The sequence below is a fragment of the Asterias rubens genome, chromosome 7, assembly GCF_902459465.1.
Source record: "Asterias rubens chromosome 7, eAstRub1.3, whole genome shotgun sequence".
Lineage (NCBI taxonomy): Eukaryota > Metazoa > Echinodermata > Asteroidea > Forcipulatida > Asteriidae > Asterias > Asterias rubens.
In genome coordinates this window covers 18,004,945-18,025,821 of record NC_047068.1, presented here as the reverse complement: position 1 = coordinate 18,025,821, position 20,877 = coordinate 18,004,945, and the positions used below count along the sequence as shown (strand labels likewise).

Below are 20,877 nucleotides of genomic sequence, written 5' to 3'. Positions count from 1 at the left end.
CAGGTTTTATTTTCAATTACTCCATAATGAGGTAGTTTTACTGTAGATAGTTAAAAACAAACATTCAGCTAAACATGGTTGTAAATGGTCAATCTAAAAAGTACAGCACTGGACAGTGTAAATGACAACGAATAACCATGTATCCTAAAAACGACTACACACAATCTAAAAAATTTGTACAAAAAGGTAAATAACAATTCATAGTTTACTATTCAGTTGGGTGGTAGTTGTGAATGGCATAAAATAAATTCAGTTTTAGAGCTATAAAAGTACAAGTTCATTAACAGCAGTCACATTCCTATAGTTGATTTGAAACATTTAAGTTAAAAGGTAGAATTTAATTTAAATCAGCCTTGACATAACATTAAAAGCAGTCTCTATACAAATGCTTTACTTAAAAAAGAACTAAAGATTTGAATAGCAGATTAAACATTATTATTGTCTGAGACAATTGTTTTGATTAAAACTGACATCCTAATAATAATTATAAAAAAGTTTTAGACAAAGTCTTTTTTCTGACAATTTATTTTATAGATATTAAAATTTTGAAAATAAGTGATATAATAGATGTTAAATTTTGCATCGGGATAAAGAATGTTTTTTTTTTACCAAAACACCAATGTACTCCCCCCCCCACCTAGAGGCAGTTCGACTCTATGTTTTGGTGAGTGCCCCAATGATATAAAATGCACGTTAAATTTTTCGAGGATAAAGACTATTAAGTGATACTTTTGATTCATAGTCATCCAACCAGTACCGCCATCGGCGCCCCTTTCAGACGAGAGCAGTTTAGCAAGGGTCCCTTGCTAAATTGTAACAGGGTTAAAATTGTTTACAACATGTACCTTGCGTGAAAGGACAACCAATTTTGTACTGTCCAAAGTCCTGTGCTTGTTAAATCTTGATGAATGCTTCATTTTATGATATAACATGTTAAAAATTAAGCAAAGGACCCTTGTTTAATTGCTTTGGTGTGAATAGGGCTATAGAAAATGTACCATCATTCCCCATATTGAGCACCAAACTATGTGCAAATTCATTTATTAAAATGTTCACCTCACTCAACTAATCTGAGCTACGGCGTTATTATTTGACGTTGGGAATAACTTTCTACCCTGGATTTTGGAATGTGCAAGAGTCTCCTCACAGGTTGGGGTGTGAAGGGCGTCGTCCTCATTGACTTCTTCTGGTGTTGTTGTTGATAAGAATGATGGTTTCTTGAAGCATTCTCTGCAGACAGCCATGTACTTATCAGCTCCACCAATAATCTCCACCTGATAAATAACCACAAAGTATACATACAGTTTCGATTTTAAAACACTTGTTGACTTTTTTGTTTTGTTATAACTTTAATTGAGGAGCAAAAGTGTACAGTAGACTGTGCAAGCTTGTGTGTATTTGAACATTTTCGGACGACTTCGGGTCGCATGATGAATAATGTAGATTGCTTTAACTTAAGACTTTACAGGTCCTGATGTTCTCAGATTCAAATTTGGTCGCACAAAACCTGCTATCGTTTTCCATAACCACATTAATTCAAAGTGGAATGATTCTCAAAATGCTTTATACTATCGAAAGCTGTGTACTTTTCATAACTGTAAATTTTTAAAATTATTTTTAAGAGCCATCCCAAATATTGACCTTCATTTTAAAGAGCAGGATTTATCTAAATCTGAAGAAAATGACAGCAGATTAAATGCAGAGTTAATTCAAATGAATTGGTCTTAATTTTACCGCTGTTTCCATGCCCATCCTCTTAGTGTACGAAGCTTCTTGGTAGCAATGCATACAAACTGCATTCAACTTGATGACGTTTTCTGCTAGTGGAACAAGATTTAAGATACTTCCAAAGCCCTGAAGGAGGAATTCAAACATAAAATACATTTTTATGGTCAGAAATGTATTTATTTCAACTTATCTTTGCGTATTGGTAAAGCTAGTACCTAGATCAAGGTACTTAAGAACATCCATTATCCCTGCTCAGCAGGTATATCTGACCGTTTCTCAAACTTTCATAAGTCCCTGACGAGCTTATGTTACAACCTCAAACAGCTCGTTAGCTAAAGGAATTAATCCAACATAACACAAATGCAGCCCTCAAAGGTTCCAATCATTCACCTGGTGTGAGGAAAGCAATTTATAGTTAATTTTGTTGCTCAAGGACATAAGTCATGACTGGCATTCAAATGAATAGGCCACTAGTGTTAGACGCACATTGCGCTGTACACAGCAACTAAAAGGGCGAGTCACCCTTTGAACAATTTAAATTGCCGATTAGAAACTTTGGAAATTAAATGAATCATAGCATTTCTCACCTTCCTCTGAAATGTTCCATCAAGAGCAGCTACAATAACTATCTTCCCTCGGTCAGCCATATCTTCAGCAAACTCAACGCAGTCTGGAAACTGCAAATTCAAAATGGCAAAAATACATGTGTAAATAATTACAAACTAGTAGTAGGAAGGTGGTAAATTATACTTTTGATCGAAATTGGACCTTAAAGGCAATGGCATAAACAAGTACAAAATATAAACATATCACTTTAAATCAAAAAGAGGAGCAAAGGGTAAAGGGAAGGTATCCGGGAAAAAAACCCAGGAGATTTAAATAGCAAATAAAAATAACTAATTGACAAACGATGGTGTGGCTATGAACCAATAAGTGTAAAGTAGTGAGGACAAATAATAGTCAGTATGAAACTATGAATTACTAAACAATAAAGGTGGTATCTGCATTATAGATATTACAATGAAATATGGAAAAGAGTTGGTTCATAAATGGCAGAGGCTGAAGTAGTTTTGTCGGCTGGTATTAGCTTTAAAATAATTTGCGAAATGATACAGATTGAAAGCAAGATGCCACCACTTTTCTGAAGCATAGAAAGTTTGATGCAATTCAATATCGCCGAGAGGTGATGGTACAAAAATTAGTTTCGAAAATCAGGAAATTAATTTGGCCTGTACTTACAAATTGACCCTCATCAATGCCTATGACATCATGTTTCTCTGTCATGTCAGCAAGACTGTACAGCATTTCTGTTGCCACTGCTTTAGTAACTTGTCTGAAATAAAATGATCAAAATATGGAATGTATAACACTGAAAATCAAAGACTGATATTGGAAAATGAAAATATAAGAAAAAAAAGGACTTAAAAGGCAGTGGACTTTATATTGGTAACTACTCAAAATAATTATTAGCACGAAACCTTACTTGGTAACGAGTAATGGCGAGAGGTTGGTAGTATAAATCATTGTGAGAAACGGCTCCCTCTGAAGTGGAGTAGTTTTCGAGAAAGAAGTAATTTTCCACGAATTTGATTTCAAGACCTCCGATTTAGAACTTGAGGTCTCGAAATCAAGCATCTGAAACCACACAACTCCGTGTGACAAGGGCAGGCCTGATACTTCACGGAGGCAACGAAGGCGATTGCCTCCGTTGCCCCTTGCCATTGCCTTGGTGCCCATGAAATGCTCCAGTAGAAATTTACAATTTCCTCATAGGGTGCCCTTGCCAAAGAGAAAATTGCCTTGGTGCCCTTGCCCTTTCAAAAACGAAGCAAACAGCCCTGCAAGGGTGTTTTTTCTTTCATTATTATCTCGCAACTTCGACCTCCGATTGAGCTCAAATTTTCACAGGTTTGTTATTTATGTATATGTTGAGATACACTGAGTGAGAAGACTTGTCTTTGACAATTACCAATAGTGTCCACTGTCTTTAAAACACGTAAGCAAACAAAAAGACAGGAGAAAGCAGTAGTTGTCTAAGAAACCTAGACAAAATAAACTTTAAAAACATTTTACCTGTCGTGTGTGGCCACGCCATCTTTGTCATATCGATCGTCCTTGGCGTATTTGATGAGGAGACAGGAATAATTTGCGATTTCATAGCGTTTGATGCGTCGTATAAGCTCGGTTCTGATAAGTTAAAATAATACAAATAATTAAACCAGATTGGTGACAGTGATGGGTTTATTTAGATCTAGATCGAGAAGATTATTTCAAAATCAGAGTTTACTTAAAAGTAAACAAGATTTTGAATAGTAATGGGATGGCACAGAGTTGGCTTTTTCCAAAGGACCTTAAAAAAATGAAACACATGTACAGAATGCAAAATATTCTGCACAAAATCTTAATTTATGTACAAATTTACCATTTGTAACAGTTTGAATTGAAGTATAAACTTGAAGGAAATTGTGGTATAAACGAAAAAAAAACCCAAATACTAACGTTTTCCCTGAGAACATTGGTCCAAAGATCACCTGCAAGAAAATGAAAAGTGGTTTAAAACTAATTTTAAAAGTATTTTGCCATAAAACACAAAATTAATGAGTAATGTTATATATACATTTAAGCTTACTTTAGCCCTTTTCACACGGCCAAAATGTAGCCAGGATCCCTTGCAACAAAATTTACGAGCGTGGATTGTTTATTTGTTATCACCGTGTTTGACTGATTTTGTGAGCTTTCCCACTGCAAAGTTAAAAAACTAACAACCCTTGTGTGACATGAGAGTGATATGACGAATTGGTAATCCTGATCACCTTGATTGGACAAGATAGTACCCACAATAGCATGCACTGTATGGGCATTTTCACCTAGGACGTCGTTCAATAAACAAGGATTCCTTTCACACGATGATGTAGCCCACGTCCTTGGTCAAAACTTCCGTTAGTGTAAGATTTTGTCGTAGGTCCGGACCTCCGACAAAATGTAGCAATGTTGGACAAGATTTGACAAGGGACCCCGGACACTCCAAAAATTATTTTCCTTTCACACAAGGTGCATTTTGTAAATGCTTACAACCATGCTACAATTTAGCAAGGGACCCTTGCTAAATTGCTCTCGTGTGAAAGGGGCTTTTGATAGAGTAGGTCCTCAGTGCTGCTTGCAAAATCTGATAAACAAACTATAATCAGTATCACTGATTTTGCAAGCAGCACTGAGCCGAGGACCTACCCTACCTACTCTGTAAAAAAGACTGTAGTGCATTGGTAATGGTATTGGTAGTGTGTGCCTGAGCATGGAGGAATAAATTGCCCGAGTCAGTGTATGGTAAAAATCCAATTTAAATCGTGCAAATAGGCTGGACTCCGTCCCCTTATTTGGCACCATTGATGATGGATTGATGGGCATGATCAGTTCTTCCCCCCATCATCCATGCCACCGCACAGTGAACTGAATGTGATGATCTTTACAATTTTAGGATGGATTGGATGACATGGGGGGTTACAAAATTTCATCACCGACGATGGCGATGAGCTATGGGGTTCTGACACCCAAGTTTTCTTTTCTTTATATAATTTACTTTCTTCAGAATTAACTAATTAATATAATAATAATTAATACAAATTTGGATAACTTTCCCATCATGGCTGTGTCCATTGTCAGTGTGCACTGACCACTGTCCTGCTGACTGACACTGTGTGTCAGTAAGTGTGTGTGCAATTCTTCTTTCTTTCATTTTCAATCATTCATCAGTTTCATTTTTCTTTCTATTTTAGTTTTTATAATACAATGGATAAGCTTACCTGGATTTGACCCGTTTTATGGCTTGAAGAAATATCATTTGACAGTCGTCTTCTATCCATGTTTTGTTGTTAGAAGATTTTTCAAGTTCTGGTCTTACACAGCCAGCTGTTCCAGTCACACAACAACGAATGAACTGCTGTGTTCGTTTTTTGTTTTTGCGCCAATTTTGCTTAAAATTTCGCGGGTACAGCTTCAACCTCGTATTCAGGTTAACACTATTACTCTAAACGTTAAAAAGTGTTAACTCAGCACGAGGTTGAAATACGTAGACTGGTGCCGCAAATGTTATGTGAGTGTTTGTATAGCTAAGTCAGGGTATGGCACTGACTTTAAAACTCCAAGGAGACGACGTAAAAACAACATGGCCGATGCAGAAGAGGTAAATAAATTTAGTCAACTTGTCAGAGTTGTTTTGTAAAATGTATCGAATTGATATCACACTGTAACTTTGAAAGACCTGCGTTTTTTTTTATCATTTCCAAGTGTTGTTTTTATACCTTATGCATTGAATGTGACCATAATGATAAACAACAATGGTTACTAAGTCCTTCAATTCAATTAAAAAAAATAAACAACATTTTGTATTTTTTAGATGTTATGTCTGATCAGGTGGTGATGAATGTTAGCGTGTTAGTTGTCACTTCGAGACAAGCTCTATTGATGGTTTTGTGTTGTTTTTTCATACATATTTCAATCATTTAAAGATTTTACTTTCATGTTGTTAATGTAGTAGGCTAAGTCATGTATTCTAAATCTAAATTGTCCAGACCATTTAAATGATCATTAAATTAAGTTAATTTTGAAACCACTTGTTACTATCAGTAATCACTATCGGTGGAAATCCTTATCAGTAATTAATATGCTATTATTTGTAAGTGGTTTCAAAATAAACTTAATTTAATTATTAATAGTAAATACAACCAAGTCATGCAAATACCCTGGTCTATGACAACTATCAAACGTGTACTACCTTCCCTTTAATAAATAAAAAATGCGTGATTGTTTAGATTCCCCTCAGTCCTCACTGACTGAGTGTCTGTGTGGTTGGCTGACTTTGAAATTAACTGTTGCCTTGTTTGTCGTTTTATTTCTACCTAGACTCCAGCACCAGAAGCTGCTGAAACTGAGGCTGCACCAGCAGCTGAGGGAGAAACAGCCCCATCAGCAGAGGGAGCTGCAGAGGTTGAACCAACTGCTGGAGAAGAGGCTGCTACAGGTTGGCCATAGTACAAATACTTGATTTTGTCATGAGACAATGTCAGTGTAGGATCCTGGGCCAGCCTTTTGACACCCTTTTTCATATCATGGATAAAACCCTGCTAGAAACCAGATTTACAACTCAAAACAACATATTTTAAAGAGTAACAACTTGTGCACTGATAGAAAAGGGGTCAGGCTCGATACTTCAGAGACAATGATTGACTCCATGCCCTTGAAATGTTCCAGTAGAAGTTTACAGTTTCCTCTTAGGGTGCCCTATACCAATGAGAAAATGCATAGATGCCCTTGCCTTTTGAGGGGTGTCCTTTAAGATGATGTTTGACATTATAAAAGGGGATTGCTTTTATCTACTCTCTATATAATAACATTCAGCTTTTTGATACAATGCTTTAAATACTTTCTTAACCTGCTTTTTTTGTAACCTAAAGAAGAAGCACCAGCACCAACAGAAGATGCTGCTCAGCCTGATGCACCTACTGAGACACAAGAGGAAACATCAACAGATGCACCCCCAGCAGAAGAAGCTGCTCCAGGGGATGGAGAGCCAAGTGCCCCTGCTGTGGAAGGAGAGGTAGCTCCAGATGCGGAGAATCCAGCCGAGGGTGGAGAGGGAGCGGAGAAGGGGGAGGAGCCTGGAGAGAAACTGGAGACAGGGGAGGAAGGTGGTGAGGAGGGGGAGGGAGGTGATGGTGAGCAGAAAGAAGGGGAAGGAGAGGCAGCTGGAGATGTACCTGAAGATGCTGAAGGTTGGTGATCGGTTAGATTATGTTTTTTAGCCGGATCTGTGCTCCATCTCTTTAGGGTCTTCTTCCTTTATTTCTTGTCATCTGTTTCGAACTTGTTTGTAAGGTTAGAGCAACAGTGCCAAAATATGTGACTTTCTTTACTCAGGCATGGACTGTTCTTCCTACTTCAGTCTGATTTTCTTAGATCTAAAAAAAATGAATTAAATGGCCTAAAAAATCTAGGTCAGTCCTTATGCTCAATAAAATCGATGCTCTTTCCAATGGTCGGCTTTCATGCCTGTTTACTGCAACAAGGTTTTGGACCAAGGTTTGATTTTGACTGGTTAGCAGGACCAGTTAGCTGGTCATTTTACTAGTCCTTTAGCTGTTTCCTTAGTCCTATTTCATATTCAACACTGAACTAGCCAGCAAGACCACTTGAAGTGATATTTAGCTGGTCTTTATGTATTTTAAATCACATTTAGCAAGCAAAGCCACCACAAATGTCCGGTGGAAGCCATTGAAATGAATGTTTATGGACAAAAATTTAGATTTTCTGTTATTTGTCTATCAGCTGTTACAGAAGGAGCAGAAGGTGATGAAGCAGATGGACAGGAGGAGAAGCCTGAAGGAGAAGTAGAAGAGGAGGGTAAAGAGTCCGCCCCAGCAACACAGACAGAAGAGCAACAAGAAGGAGGAGAAGATGCAGAAGGAGGTGAACAAGCCCCTCCAGAGGAAGGAGAACAAGAGAAACCAGCCTCCCCTCTTCCACAGAGTGATACGTTCGCAGAGGGGGAGAGACCAGAGACTCCTGTGGTAGCTGTGACTGAACCATTATCTAGAGAGGGGAGTCCGGCTGGGGAGCCAGAACAGCTGGAAGCAGGCACACCAGAAAGAATGGGTAAGTTCTGTAACATCAAATTCAAAGTTGCATGAATGTACAGTTTGAAGCTTTGCAAGTTTGTTTTTAGATATGAGTGCCAAGTTTTGAGGATTACAGTCTTTGGTTATTTGCTCTTGGATATAGCTGTTGAAAACTGAAAGGTTGCAAAGTGACATACAGACAAAATCTTCATGTGGAGGTTTGCAACCATTGACTGTGTACTGATTAAAATAAAGAAAATGCACAAAACTTTTAAACACTTGCTCTAATAGAGACAAACCCTAACAAGTATAAAATAATATTAAACTTGCGGGTACAACCATGTGTAATTCGCTTTTGTGTGAGTGTTGGCTCTGAGAAGAGCCGGTTTGGTCTTGACATTTCGAACAGTATACTCGTCTTCAGGAGAGGACGAGAACATTCTTTTTTTAAACTTTTTTTTACTAACTTTAAAACTAAAATTGATGACATTGGTTATTTTTCACAGCTGAAAAATTGGAATGAATATACATGTACTCTTTCAAAATCCAATGTTGTAAAATTCTAGTAGATTTACTGTACTTTTCTGATAATTGTTTATTTGTAGAATCCCCCCAAGAGGAGGAAGAGTATGACGATGAGGAGGAACCATGGATGACCAGAGAAGAACTCCTCGAGATGTACCAGGTTTGTTTGTTTGTTTCTTTGTTTAGAAGATCTTCCCTTCAAGGGAACTCTGCAAACTTCCAGCTGGGGATGTAAAAACCAAGCTGGTATAAGTACATCTCTCTCATACAAACATTGGGTTAATGTCTATGATTATGAATTGCACAAATCAAGAAGTTGTGATTCTATGACAACACTTATTTAAGTCATTGTGAAGTTTGTACTTTCATAGGGTTCAATACATTACACTTTCCTCAAGTTGCTTTGCTCCTGGCTATGCCTCGAATAAAGAACAAAGTTCAAGGTCTGATACAAAGTGGGTATCTGAATGACTAACTAATTTATTTTCTTTCTCAGGCCTGTATGAGTGACAGAGAGCAGCTACATGGCCAGAACGTTCAGCTCCAACATAAGTTGGCAGAGTACTTCCGAAAAAAGAAGACTGATGATCAACGCCAAGACATGGATAAGAACGTCACAGACCAGGAACAGCGATATCTGAAATATATGTGTGAGTGTACAACCTTCCTGGTTGACAACAGCCTTGCAAAAAAAAATAGTTATCTGTTTTGCCGAAACTGCAATTCATTAAAAGGACTAGGGCCTATTGACCCATTTCACCTGATGTCATCATCAAAAAAAGTCTTGAATGCGCCACACTGGTGGGCAATTTCACTGTACGTTTTTATATATAACTCTATTATGTGCGTAATGCAGTGAAAGTGTGTGTTTTAGGAGTTTTAGGTGAGCACGGATCATTCACTGCGTGTGACGCGCGAGCAAGGGGTCAATAGCAGTAAATTGTTGACATTTTTTATGGGAGGAGTGGCGGTTCTGAGAAGAGCCACTGGAAGTCATTGCTTTTGATGACAGTTGCCAGTTTAAAATTCTTTTAAAAAAAGGTTGTCAAACGAAAAACAAAGATTGCACGACCACACAGTTTTTAGAATGAGGACGCTTTGGTGATGCCTTTGCGACTTGTGTTTTTGGGGTCGTCATAAGCAAAAAATAAATAAACAACTTTTGATCCATATGAACAATTTATCACTAAAATGGTGCATGGAAGAGTTAAATGCATAGTGCAGGAGATCTCTCACTTTAAAATTATGCCATCATTATAATTTGGGTCTTGAAAAAACAATTTTAGTCCAGTAAACATTTTCAGGAACAAGCCCTGTGGTCTTGTATTTTTTTCTCTCAAATTCCGGCCCTGCTTCCATAAAAACCATTCAGCATTTTTCCCCAACAGCGAATCTTGAAGAGCTTCGGAAGCAAGAGGAAGAAGAGCGTGAGAACCTGAGCCTCCAGCTGGAGGACCTGAAGGAACGTCGTACAGACAAGCTGGATGCTGTGGAGCATGAGACCAATCAGTTCACCGTGCTCAAACAACAGTCGGCTGAAATCGCTATCAATAGCCGCACAGGGAAAGCCATCACTCCAAAGGTTCGTTGGCGTCCACTTTTGGCAAGCAGACCTAGAGCAAACAACTTCTTACAACTTCTTACCTTGGGCCCAATTTGATAGAGCTACTTAAGCAGAATATTTTCCTTCATAATTTTTTGCTAAGCAAAAATAAGCAGGCTACCAGTTCCAAATGGTGCATAATATGGGGTTTTGGTTTTAATAACCTTTTTCAAGTTAGCAGGATTGTTTTGTACTTGAGCAGTTTTTTTGTAAACTTCCCAGCCAAAGCACCATGACGCTGTACCATTTCTGACTGGCATCTTGCTTTTACTTGTGCTAAGGAGCTCTATGAAATTGGCCCCTGTTCACAGCACGAACAGGGGCATTCCCTCAGTGGCCTCTGTGTAATTCCAGGCCTGGTTCCATTACCCCGTTTATCAGATTACAAATTAAATTATTTTCTCGATGCTTTACAGGATACAGAGCAGTATCTCTTGAATGAGGCTCGGAAGGAGGAGGAGGTCAAGCAAGTAAGACTGGAGAACATTAAGCTGAGGAATCGACTGAGGAAGCGCGAGCAGCAGCTCAAGGCTAAGGAGGAGCTTGCTGAAGGACTGCATCTTATTGACTTTGAGCAGCTTAAGATTGAGAACCAGACGTATAATGAGAAGATTGAAGAGAGGAACGAGGTAGGTTTAGTGTGAAATCACTGCATCAAAGTAGCAACGTTGAATAACAATGACTTACAAACAGAGCCCAATTTCATGGTTTTGGACCGTAAGCATAAAATTGGCGCTTATGAAAGCACGGATGGAATTCCACATTTATGCAAGCGTATTTCACAGGTAAGCAGGGAATTTTCGCTTCCTCGCGTGCATACTCAAAGCTACTAGACATGCTTCGCTAATACGCGCAGTAAGCGGAGAATTGTCATATGGTGATTGACAGTGCGAAATTGGGTGGTAAGCAGAGCTTTGAAACTTGGCTTGTGGGCATTTATACACACAAAATTGCCTTGTGTTATAATATTCATGCACATGTATGTGAATGAATGGTACTTAAATGTTGTATTTATTGTTCGTGTATAACTAGGAACTTCTGAAGCTTCGCAAGAAGATTACAAGCACAGTCCAGGTGCTGACCCACGTCAAGGAGAAACTGCAGTTTGTACAGGCCGAGAACCAGGTTCAAAAGGGCAAACTGAAGGAAGTAGAGTCATTGGTTGCTCAGGTAGGTCAGGGGTTAAAACTCAACAGCCTCTCATTTGCATAAGAGGATTGCATGTCTTTGAACATTGGGACCAAAAGCAAAGTATTATTTCCTTCACGCATTAAATAATGTACGTGGGATCAAATTGGTCCCAAACTACTTTTTCCTATTTCCTATTTTTGGGAGCATTCATAAGCCCAGGGGCCTATTTCACAAAAAGCTAAGGTTGGGCTTAACTGTGTATCAATCTCAACTGCTAATCAATCTTGATTGCTGGAAAATTTACCTCCTATGACAAGGCCCTTAAAGTCACAGAGCTCTCATCACTCATTTTTTCCTCAGTTTCAATTAAAACCCTCAGTAATTCAAAAATATTTCTCCTCGGCAGAAAAGAGACGTTCTATCCAGGACGAAGAAGGCGAGAGACAGCCTGAGAATCGATAACCAAAAGCTCAGACAGAAATCAGGACTACTCGGTAACACGCCGTTACTACGTGACTTTGAGGATCGTAAGGATGAAGGTGACCAGCTGAGGGGAAAACTGGAGAGCTTGAAGCGCCAACACGCTGAGCTGACTCTCACATGCTCCGGAGTCCGACGGAAAATTGATGAGGCTAGATCTGGCAGAAGTTAATTGATCTTGAGATAATATTATATATTTAAAAACACATTGACATGTATATTGAGTGGAGTGCCACGCCTGGAATTACACAGAAACAGCAAAAGTCCATGGCCTTTATTACCCTGGTCTTGGCCTTGGTGCCCCTTAAAAGGTTTCCAATGGACTTCAGATTTTCCAATAATGATGCCCTGCCCTCTCACATATGAAAAACCAGGCTTGAACATATCATCTAAGAAAATCAGTACAAACTCTTTTAGTGCAAAGGTGGAACATCTGATTTACGTTGTGTATTCCGAAAGTGCCACTATCTTACAGTATGCAATCTTTTTAAATGTACTTTGAAGTGTCTTTTATCATATGTTATCAGGCCTGCGTTTGGGCAATACCAGTCTCTGAGGTATGGTGTACATTATGGGAGCGCCGTTTGGTTTGGCTGTCCACAGACAAATTTACCCAAACCATATACATTGTAGGTATACTGTGATATAAGACTGGATTGATTTCAAGCTTACATAACTTGAGCTTTTGCCTATTGTAAATTAAGTCCTTTTTCTATAATGAAAGTACATCAGAATTGGGGCATTTTTATATAGAGTTGAATTTAATCGATCTCTCAAGTTGGAATGTAAACAAAACGATACTTATGTTTCTTCAATCTGCAGTTACAGCCAAGATGATTGTTATATGTTATGTCTTCAAGTATGGGCACAGAAAGGAGTACATGTTGATATTTAACTTTGTTTGGTTGTAATTTCCATGAGTGAAAGCACTCAGTACTTTTGGCCGTCAGTTTTTGAAAGCAATTACTATGACTCTCACTGACTTCAAAGCAAGTAATACATCAGTCCGAGTTCTGTACAGTAAATAAAATTTTAATAATTCAACATCACACAGAATGTCTTTTTGTGTTTGTTTTGGGTAGTTAGTTTTGAAAAAACAGGCAAGACCAAAAGGACAAGGTTAAACAAAAGAGACAATGCATTGCAAACATGACAAACGCTACAAAAGATCATCAAACCACACGCTTCTTATTTACAAAAAGATGTTTTTTTAATGAAATCACTGGTTTTTTCAAATTTGGTATCGGCCAACTTCTAACTACAAACAGCCAACTCGCCTACAAAAATGCATCGCTTACAGTGTGGTTAGGGTTAGGTTTAGTGACAGTGACCTAAACATCCTCAAAATTAACAATTATACATGACAGAGTAACAAACTGCCCACTACAGTCTCCCAGCTAATTATAAATATTTAAATGGGGGGGGGGGGGGACTTTTTACACCAAATTTATTAGGGTTTGAATAAATCTAGTTTACTGAATATAAAATTAACACAATTAAAATAAATGTAAAACACACGGCAGAACCAACAGATTTGCTTGATTCATGTGTATATAAAATGGCAGAGTTAAAACAAACAAGTTTTTAATCTGCAAGAGACAACAAATAGTTCAAAAATAAGAGTCACAAAAAATACTCCATTGAGATATAAACTTAAATTCTGCAGCCCTTGACCATGACACTTATCTGGCACCATCTTGGTCATTTCCCCTGTATCACATACAGTAATTGATGCTGACATTACATGTACAAAAAGGAACCAGACTATTTCTCCTGCCAGCCTCAGTTTGGTTACATTGATTTGAATGGGAGAACGCAAGATGGCCGCCTCATGGCAAAGGTGTAGACATTCAATTCATGCAAGCCATGTTCTCAATCTCCTCTCTTGTCTTCTGTGCTTCGTAACTGAACTCTTTCTTCCGACTCTCAACCCCTCCTTTCTGCAACAAAAAACAACCATTTCTAGGGATGAGACACTTCCAGACTTCTGGGTTAAACAAAGAAATAAAGTCTATTACAACAGCAGGATTTGAACCTGAGACACCTGTATTAATGTGCTGGTGCTCTACACATTAAGCCAGTTGGCCCATTTTGAGGTACGACGGACACTGCAAAAGTTATATTTGGGAAACTGATGGTGCCGACCAATCGACCATTTTTGAAAGTGGTCTCCCTATTTTGCCAATATCTTTCGTTGAGGGTGCAAGACAAAAGCCATAAAACCTGTAACGTAAAATTGTACATTTTACATAGTGTCCAGCTCTTTACAAAGAAAGCTGCCCTGCCTAAACCTCAAGCCTCCTTGCTTAAAGCCATCTAATTCAGTTAAAATTTAAAAGAAATGTGGCAGACTGCAGCCCCGCTCCCCAATGAGATTTCTTCTGTATGTACTTACAACCCTGTTTTGCTGTCTAGCCGATTCTAACTTCAAGAACTCTGCAATTGTCATATCCTTGTCCTTTTTTATGTTAATGAAGGCACACTTCGGAGCATGGGATTTATGCTCCTCCCTGTATAAGAAGAAAGCATAGAATGAAGATATATTAAGAGCGGATTCTGTAGGTATGTTTTATTATCGTCGGTCACTTTTAGTGGAGTGATCTCAGGGCTTGAGATTAACACTGGACCACAGGCCCGATGTCAGTACTTTTAGCATTGGGCCTTTTAGCATGTTTAACATTAGACCTAATCATTGTTTTGTAATATTTTTGTAAACAATTTCAACAATGACTCTGATAAAACATCTGTCAAGTCATTCTCTGGAGTGTTGAAGCAGAGCTTGTTCAAGTCATTTTGAATCTGGTCTACGATTGTTAATCAAATTTTGTACACAATTTGTGATTTATTTTCCTCTCAAATTTGAGCCCTGTCCAGATCCCTATACTTCCACCTGTTTTACATTTGCTTAACAACAACCATTGCTGTTTATAACACAACTTCTCTAAGTTCTCTTAATATGACACAAATTCACAATCTTAACCTTCCACAAAACATTACAAAATAGAAACTAAATAAATAGATAAATAAATAAACAAGTAACAAATTAAAATAATGGTCAGACACATTCAGATTTTCACATATTCTTTATACTAACATCGGATCATCTGATGGTTCCCATCCGTCAAGTTCCTTGCAGCACATAAAGCATCGAACCAAGTCTGGCTCTTGAGGAGTTGGGCTGTGGTAAAACCCAGCTGCTGCCATCTAGAAAGATAAATCAATAGAGATAGTTAATAATAAAATAAAATAAAATTATGAAGTACACAAATCTATGAACAGGATGAAAGTGCTCATCCATGGCGCTAAATACAATAGCATCCATACACAATACAGTTACCCAAACAATAACATTTGAAACTTAAGCCTAATCGCTACAGCTTAGAAGAAATCCAGAATACAATATACATGACTTGTGCCACATGTGGAGGTTTACAAATTGTTGTTTGAAATAAAAATAAACTTCAGTACACTATACATTCTACAGTCAGTCACACTCATGACAGTCGGACAGTCGTACGTGTCAACAAAAAGAATCACAGACAGCGGTCAGTTCAGACATCACAATTATTCAGAATTCATGAATTCGAATTCAAAACAAAAAATCATAAAATAACAAACCTTGCTCGGGATGCAGTTGCAGTCGTTCTCAAACGGCCAGTCTGAAAAAGATGCCAGCCGTTGCTCTTCTGTATTCATGAGGAAATCGTTTAACTCCTTGGCATTATTATCCCCTGCGGGGGTTGAAACTTCACTAGGCGTACTCATTTTCAAAACAATAGTTTGTTACACTGCCCTGTGTTTGTTTAGAAACTCGAATTGAAAATGGCGGTCGTCAGAACACTGCATGATGGGAAGGGAATTCTTTTACTCGATTGAGGGCGCACTTTACACAAAATAATGTTGAGAATCTTCCCGTTTGTATTACTTTTATCGCACGTTTATCGACAATAAAATCTACCTCCGATGTGTACAGTGTAAAAGGAGGGGACATTTTGTATTTGCACTTATAATAGAACAAATCTGAATGTTTACTAAAACAAAATAACCATCTTCGTCGACCAATCAACAACAGGTGCATGGTAGTCCCTCAAAGTTAAGTGGAAAGTAGTACGGATTGAGACAGGGGACCAGTGTAAGGTCTTTCGTGTGTTTACCGTACTCCTTTGGCTTATTCATCCGCTCATACTGGTAAGTAGTGCCTCTACGAAGTTTCTTAAAATATCACATAGAAGACCTTTTTACTAATTTCTTTGCAAATTATTTCCTAAATAGAATTTCAAACAAGATTATTATCTAACCATCTTTACTTTGACTCCAACTTCATAATTAGGCATAGTTTTACGGCGCAATCACACAAGAGTGACACGGTTCTCGCACTACATTCTTATGTTGTCTGCAACTTGACCGTGAAGAAGAAGTGCGCAATTTTCAGTGAAGTTTAAATCAATTACTCGGGAACGAAGGAGACAAAATTTCTTCTAGCTCTTAACGGGAAACCAAGATTTTCACAAAGTAAGTTTATGTGAGTTCTTTGTTTCTCTCCCTGCAGTCTTACACGGGGCTTTGTAAGGGGCAATACTGAACCAATTTCGCCGGTATTTGGAGCCGGAATTCGATGGTCGAGTGACATGAGTCTACAGCGGTACAGACTCTGTGCATGGACAGGATGGGTGTAATACAAGTGGGACACATTATTTTGGAAGAGTAGGTCTATAGATAGGCCCATAAACATTCGTTTTTGTATCATTAATTTTAGTTTTCAGTAACAACCAACTTTCGTCGTCCAATGGTGTTTGTTACCATTTGCTCAGTGTGTAAGCATAATATTGCTCCATTGTGTAAATTATGAATGAGTGTCTGTGTACTGTGTAGGCCCAGACACATTTCTCGCTCCAGTGTTCACTGTTTTCAGATAAACTTCTCGAACTTGAGTGGTAAAATGAAAACATTTTTGACCCAGTATAGGGCCCAATTCCATAAAGCTGAAGCAGCATATAATAAAATTATTGGGGCATCAGTCAGTCGCCAGTGTTAAGCGATACTTTTCTGTGCTAAGCTGTGTTTTGTTCTTACCGTTACATGCTTTAAGAAATTGGACCCTGATGGTCATTAGCGTACACAACTTCAAGTGAACACTGGTTTCTAACTACATGTATTCCTTAAATTAAATATTTTATGGTGACAACAAGCTTATTGTAAGACACATAAAAAATTACCACACAAAGATAATTTATTCACCTTTAAATTATTTAGTAACATTGTTGTTTATTCTTCCATATAAAATGTAATAATTGTGTTACTCCCATGTGTCAAAAGGTATCGGTGAACAGCATCAAAGACATACGGAACTGAAACTGGACAGGAGCCCACAGCTTGAAACGGCAGCAACAACGGCTCAGGTCAAATAATTATTATTCAAGAGACATTTTGGTTGTGCTGGTTGTTGTCTTTGGAAGTGGCTGACATAACGAAAATGAAGCTCGTTGCTGGATGATGAGGGTACGGTAAGAAAATATTATTATTCATTTTAGTCTTGAGATATTGAGTGTACAAGTTCTGATTTCTACATGTGTCGCGTTAGGACACATGCAAAATGTTTCTATACTCCTCCAGTCTCACATGAGCATTCCTTTTTATAGCTCCATGGTAGTGCTTATGAACTCCAAACTATGTGAACGTTGCCTTTTGTTATAAACAATGCCATTCACTAAAGCCTTCGGATTAACACTCATTTAATATTATGTAAACTCTCTGTCTGGAACATCTGTTATACAATGTCAACGAGCGTGTATTGGTATGCTAATTTCTTTGATTGTCAAAGAAAATTTATAGGAATTGTACACTTGTCATCCGCAACATGTACATGTATACATGTAATGCCTTGGTGTATAAACACACACGAATCTACGAGCAATAGAGATCATAAGAATTACATTATTTTCGGCAATGTCACAAAGCACGATAACAATACACGTAATTGCAAATAAATTTTTAGTTATAGGACAAAAAAATAAACATGTTGAACAGAACTATGTAGATATGGCTAAATAGCAACTAAGGAATGCTATGTTTTCTTCGTTTGTGAATTGCCTATAATTGCAAATAATAAGCGAATGCTTTCGAGAACATTCTCCAAGACAGATTGTAGGATGTGGGAAAATGCTTGACAATGTTTAACTGAACAAACAACAACAATAGTTCAAAAATATTTCTTTTGAACATGGTTATGTTGATGTAGTCTTTGGGATAACAGTCATTAGGCTATAGTACCTGGGGTATAGGAAGATGATCAAGTTTTATGTGGTTTTTTTAGCATGGTAATCTGGGAATCAAAACTATATAAAGACTTAATGTTCATGTTATCATTTTATAAGCTGTGTTGGTTTTGAAAAGAACCAGATGTGCAAGAACTCTACGTTTCAATCAGTAGGCCTATGGTATACATCGTCGTCAAAAGAAATACTAGGAGAGGGCGCAATGTTTTTGCAACAGGAGACAAAAGCTGTGTTTGTTTTCAGTTCCCCCGATAGTGTTGTAGGAAGATTTGCTTTCCATTGTTGCGGTGACGAGCGTCTTATAAAAACCCTCTAATCAAACATTTGTTTCCCCAGTAAAACTTGAGCGATGATGACATACTTTCACGGTTTGTCGACTGGGTGTTGCTTTTTGAAAACAAGGGAAACATGAGTTAATAAATTTACTCTGTAATTAAAACGGCGCACTTTCCCTATGTACATAAAGAGGGGCGTAAAATGACGTGATTTATATTTCATTTTGCTCATTTTTAACTGCATCGTCATAAGCAGGAGGTGGTGATGATGGTGTAGGTGGTGGCTCTTGCGCATGGTGGGCATTGGGCGGGTACCCTGGATGTGATGAGTACCTATAAAGCACAAAACAGACACTGCTTGAATCAATGTTCAACATTACTTACAGTAATAGTTGTACACACAAACTAAACAAACAACATACCAAAAATAAACAAACAAACACAAACTTTGGCTATATCTGTTGCCGTGGGGAGGCGTGGGCGAAACTGTATAATATTTTAAAACATGCACAAAACAGGATTTTGCTAAATACTTAGCACAAACACCATACTTTTACACTTTATAATGCACATACCCATATGATACACCTGTCTGTACAGGTGTGTTTTGCTGATTGAGCGGCACCACTCCCAGGCCTGCTTGGGGATAGGGTTGTTGTCGAGGGTACGCCCCTGAAGGATACTGCGGACCCACTGTTGCTGGAGGAGGATATTGGGGCTGTTGTTGTCCAGGTCCGTAAGGTAGGTTGGGTGTCGGCACCGCACCCCCTGCTTGGGGATGGGGTTGTTGTTGAGGGTATGCCCCTGTAGGATACTGCGAACCTACTGGAGGACACCCATGTTGGGGATGTTGTTGCCCAGGTCCGTAAGGGTGGTTGGGTGTCGTCTGTCCACCGGCTATCCATACTTGTGGCTGTCGTGGGCCCAAGTTCCCATGTAGGGCAACATTTGGCGTTGTCTGCTCATGGCGTCGATACGTTCGGTAAAGACAGCACAGTCTCCCTAAAGCAAGAGCACCGGTTCCTATCGTCAAAGCACCGATGCCGATATACATAAAACGCTGCCAAGCTACACCGGGACTCACATGTGCTAGACTTATGTAGCTCACTATCCCATAAATTATTAATCCGAAACCAGCAGCAAAGCATATCAAACTGCAAGAAAACCTGTTTATGAGAGGCTTGGCGGCACAGAGGAAGTTGCAAAAGCCAGTGTTTCCATCGTGATGGTTACGGACACCATCTGGGGAGCCTCCTTCGTGTCCTCCTGCGTCTCTCATGACAATAAACAATAACTGTACAGTTATCCTTTTGATGACGTTCTTGTTGTAATAGAGGATTCTCCAAATAAAACGGCTCTCCCCTGTAGTGTTATTTAACCCGAGTATGTCAATGTTTACACAATATTTTCACGGAGCAATAATATAAGAGACACGTTTATATATCCGACGGGTAGGCCCACATTAAGTCCAATGCACTAGTGAGCTCGTTTATAAAGACGGTCGCACACTACGGCGAGAACAAAACTGATTGATGAATTAAACTGAAGCAGTTAACATGGATGTCATGAGTGCCCTACATGCATCTGTACACCAAGAAACAGTTCAGTTAACTCATTCCACAGTACTGACACACCCAGCAAGAAGATCTAATATGCCATGTTTTCACTACATCCAGCCTTTGTTGTTTCTAAAGAGAAGGCATAGATACCATGTTTTTTACCACACCAATGATGATAATGTAGATGACTGTGCATGAAATTGACACCCCATAGCCTATATCAGAATGCACTTGAAATTCACATTACAACTGTGACTCGTCTAGTAAAGCACCCGTTTGGATATTGGCTACTGTATTGGTGATATGAAGGTCAATGATGTGTACTGCCCATTATTACGGGTTGAAGGACACTGTTTTGTTATGTAAAATGTCACAATGAAACCCGTTGCAGCGTGACGTATGAATGAATCGAAAGGGGGTCGGTGACACGTCATAAGGGGCCAATTTCACAAAATAACTAAGATCTATTGAACTGTAAATCAATCGTAGTCGCTAAGTGAGTGTGATGTCAAAAGAAAAATCACTATTTGTCTCCGATGATTTTGTGTGTGTGTGTTAATTCGGCTCCTTAAACACAAAGTAGCTAACCACAACAAAATTATGCTTACCAAACTGGCAGACAAACTACCATGTCACACATGTACAATATACTTTGTGACTGGTGTCTTGCTCATTTCTGTTAAGCAAAAA

General features: G+C 38.5%; 4 protein-coding genes across 4 annotated transcripts; 1 reads left to right on the top strand and 3 right to left on the bottom strand.

Annotated features, from left to right (window-relative positions):
• Positions 1 to 4: 4 nt before the first annotated feature.
• Positions 5 to 5,643, bottom strand: LOC117292734 (thymidine kinase, cytosolic-like). The gene is made up of 7 exons (XM_033774881.1): positions 5,529 to 5,643; positions 4,228 to 4,259; positions 3,802 to 3,915; positions 2,968 to 3,061; positions 2,316 to 2,405; positions 1,735 to 1,854; positions 5 to 1,274 (listed from the first exon to the last, which is right to left on the bottom strand). The coding sequence occupies exons 1-7, from the start codon at positions 5,586 to 5,588 to the stop codon at positions 1,062 to 1,064; spliced, it is 723 nt and encodes a 240-aa protein (XP_033630772.1). The 5' UTR covers positions 5,589 to 5,643; the 3' UTR covers positions 5 to 1,061.
• Positions 5,644 to 5,878: 235 nt separating this feature from the next.
• On the top strand, positions 5,879 to 13,127 carry LOC117292804 (coiled-coil domain-containing protein 96-like). The gene is made up of 10 exons (XM_033774968.1): positions 5,879 to 5,908; positions 6,628 to 6,745; positions 7,179 to 7,496; positions 8,050 to 8,376; positions 8,945 to 9,024; positions 9,361 to 9,514; positions 10,253 to 10,446; positions 10,884 to 11,096; positions 11,500 to 11,637; positions 12,005 to 13,127. The coding sequence occupies exons 1-10, from the start codon at positions 5,891 to 5,893 to the stop codon at positions 12,248 to 12,250; spliced, it is 1,806 nt and encodes a 601-aa protein (XP_033630859.1). The 5' UTR covers positions 5,879 to 5,890; the 3' UTR covers positions 12,251 to 13,127.
• Positions 13,128 to 13,190: 63 nt separating this feature from the next.
• Positions 13,191 to 15,908, bottom strand: LOC117292805 (baculoviral IAP repeat-containing protein 5-like). The gene is made up of 4 exons (XM_033774969.1): positions 15,697 to 15,908; positions 15,173 to 15,282; positions 14,474 to 14,588; positions 13,191 to 14,018 (listed from the first exon to the last, which is right to left on the bottom strand). The coding sequence occupies exons 1-4, from the start codon at positions 15,841 to 15,843 to the stop codon at positions 13,929 to 13,931; spliced, it is 462 nt and encodes a 153-aa protein (XP_033630860.1). The 5' UTR covers positions 15,844 to 15,908; the 3' UTR covers positions 13,191 to 13,928.
• A 1,391-nt stretch (positions 15,909 to 17,299) lies between these two features.
• Positions 17,300 to 20,442, bottom strand: LOC117293069 (calcium-binding protein P-like). The gene is made up of 2 exons (XM_033775280.1): positions 19,204 to 20,442; positions 17,300 to 18,961 (listed from the first exon to the last, which is right to left on the bottom strand). Exons 1-2 carry the CDS (start codon positions 19,905 to 19,907, stop codon positions 18,841 to 18,843), a joined length of 825 nt encoding a protein of 274 aa, XP_033631171.1. The 5' UTR covers positions 19,908 to 20,442; the 3' UTR covers positions 17,300 to 18,840.
• Positions 20,443 to 20,877: the final 435 nt, after the last annotated feature.

Coding starts and splice junctions, on each gene's coding strand:
- LOC117292734 (XM_033774881.1), bottom strand. CDS start 5,588: ATGGATAGAAGACGACTGTCAAATGATATTTCTTCAAGCCATAAAACG. Junction 3,062..3,801: donor GGCGTGGCCACACACGACAG/GTAAAATGTTTT, acceptor ATTTTATTTCAG/ACAAGTTACTAAAGCAGTGG. Junction 1,275..1,734: donor GGATGGGCATGGAAACAGCG/GTAAAATTAAGA, acceptor GTTATTTATCAG/GTGGAGATTATTGGTGGAGC.
- LOC117292804 (XM_033774968.1), top strand. Junction 8,377..8,944: donor AGGCACACCAGAAAGAATGG/GTAAGTTCTGTA, acceptor GTTTATTTGTAG/AATCCCCCCAAGAGGAGGAA. Junction 11,097..11,499: donor AGATTGAAGAGAGGAACGAG/GTAGGTTTAGTG, acceptor GTGTATAACTAG/GAACTTCTGAAGCTTCGCAA.
- LOC117292805 (XM_033774969.1), bottom strand. CDS start 15,843: ATGAGTACGCCTAGTGAAGTTTCAACCCCCGCAGGGGATAATAATGCC. Junction 14,589..15,172: donor GAACCATCAGATGATCCGAT/GTTAGTATAAAG, acceptor CTTCTTATACAG/GGAGGAGCATAAATCCCATG. Junction 14,019..14,473: donor CTAGACAGCAAAACAGGGTT/GTAAGTACATAC, acceptor TTTTTGTTGCAG/AAAGGAGGGGTTGAGAGTCG.
- LOC117293069 (XM_033775280.1), bottom strand. CDS start 19,907: ATGAGAGACGCAGGAGGACACGAAGGAGGCTCCCCAGATGGTGTCCGT. Junction 18,962..19,203: donor CAGACAGGTGTATCATATGG/GTATGTGCATTA, acceptor TGTGCTTTATAG/GTACTCATCACATCCAGGGT.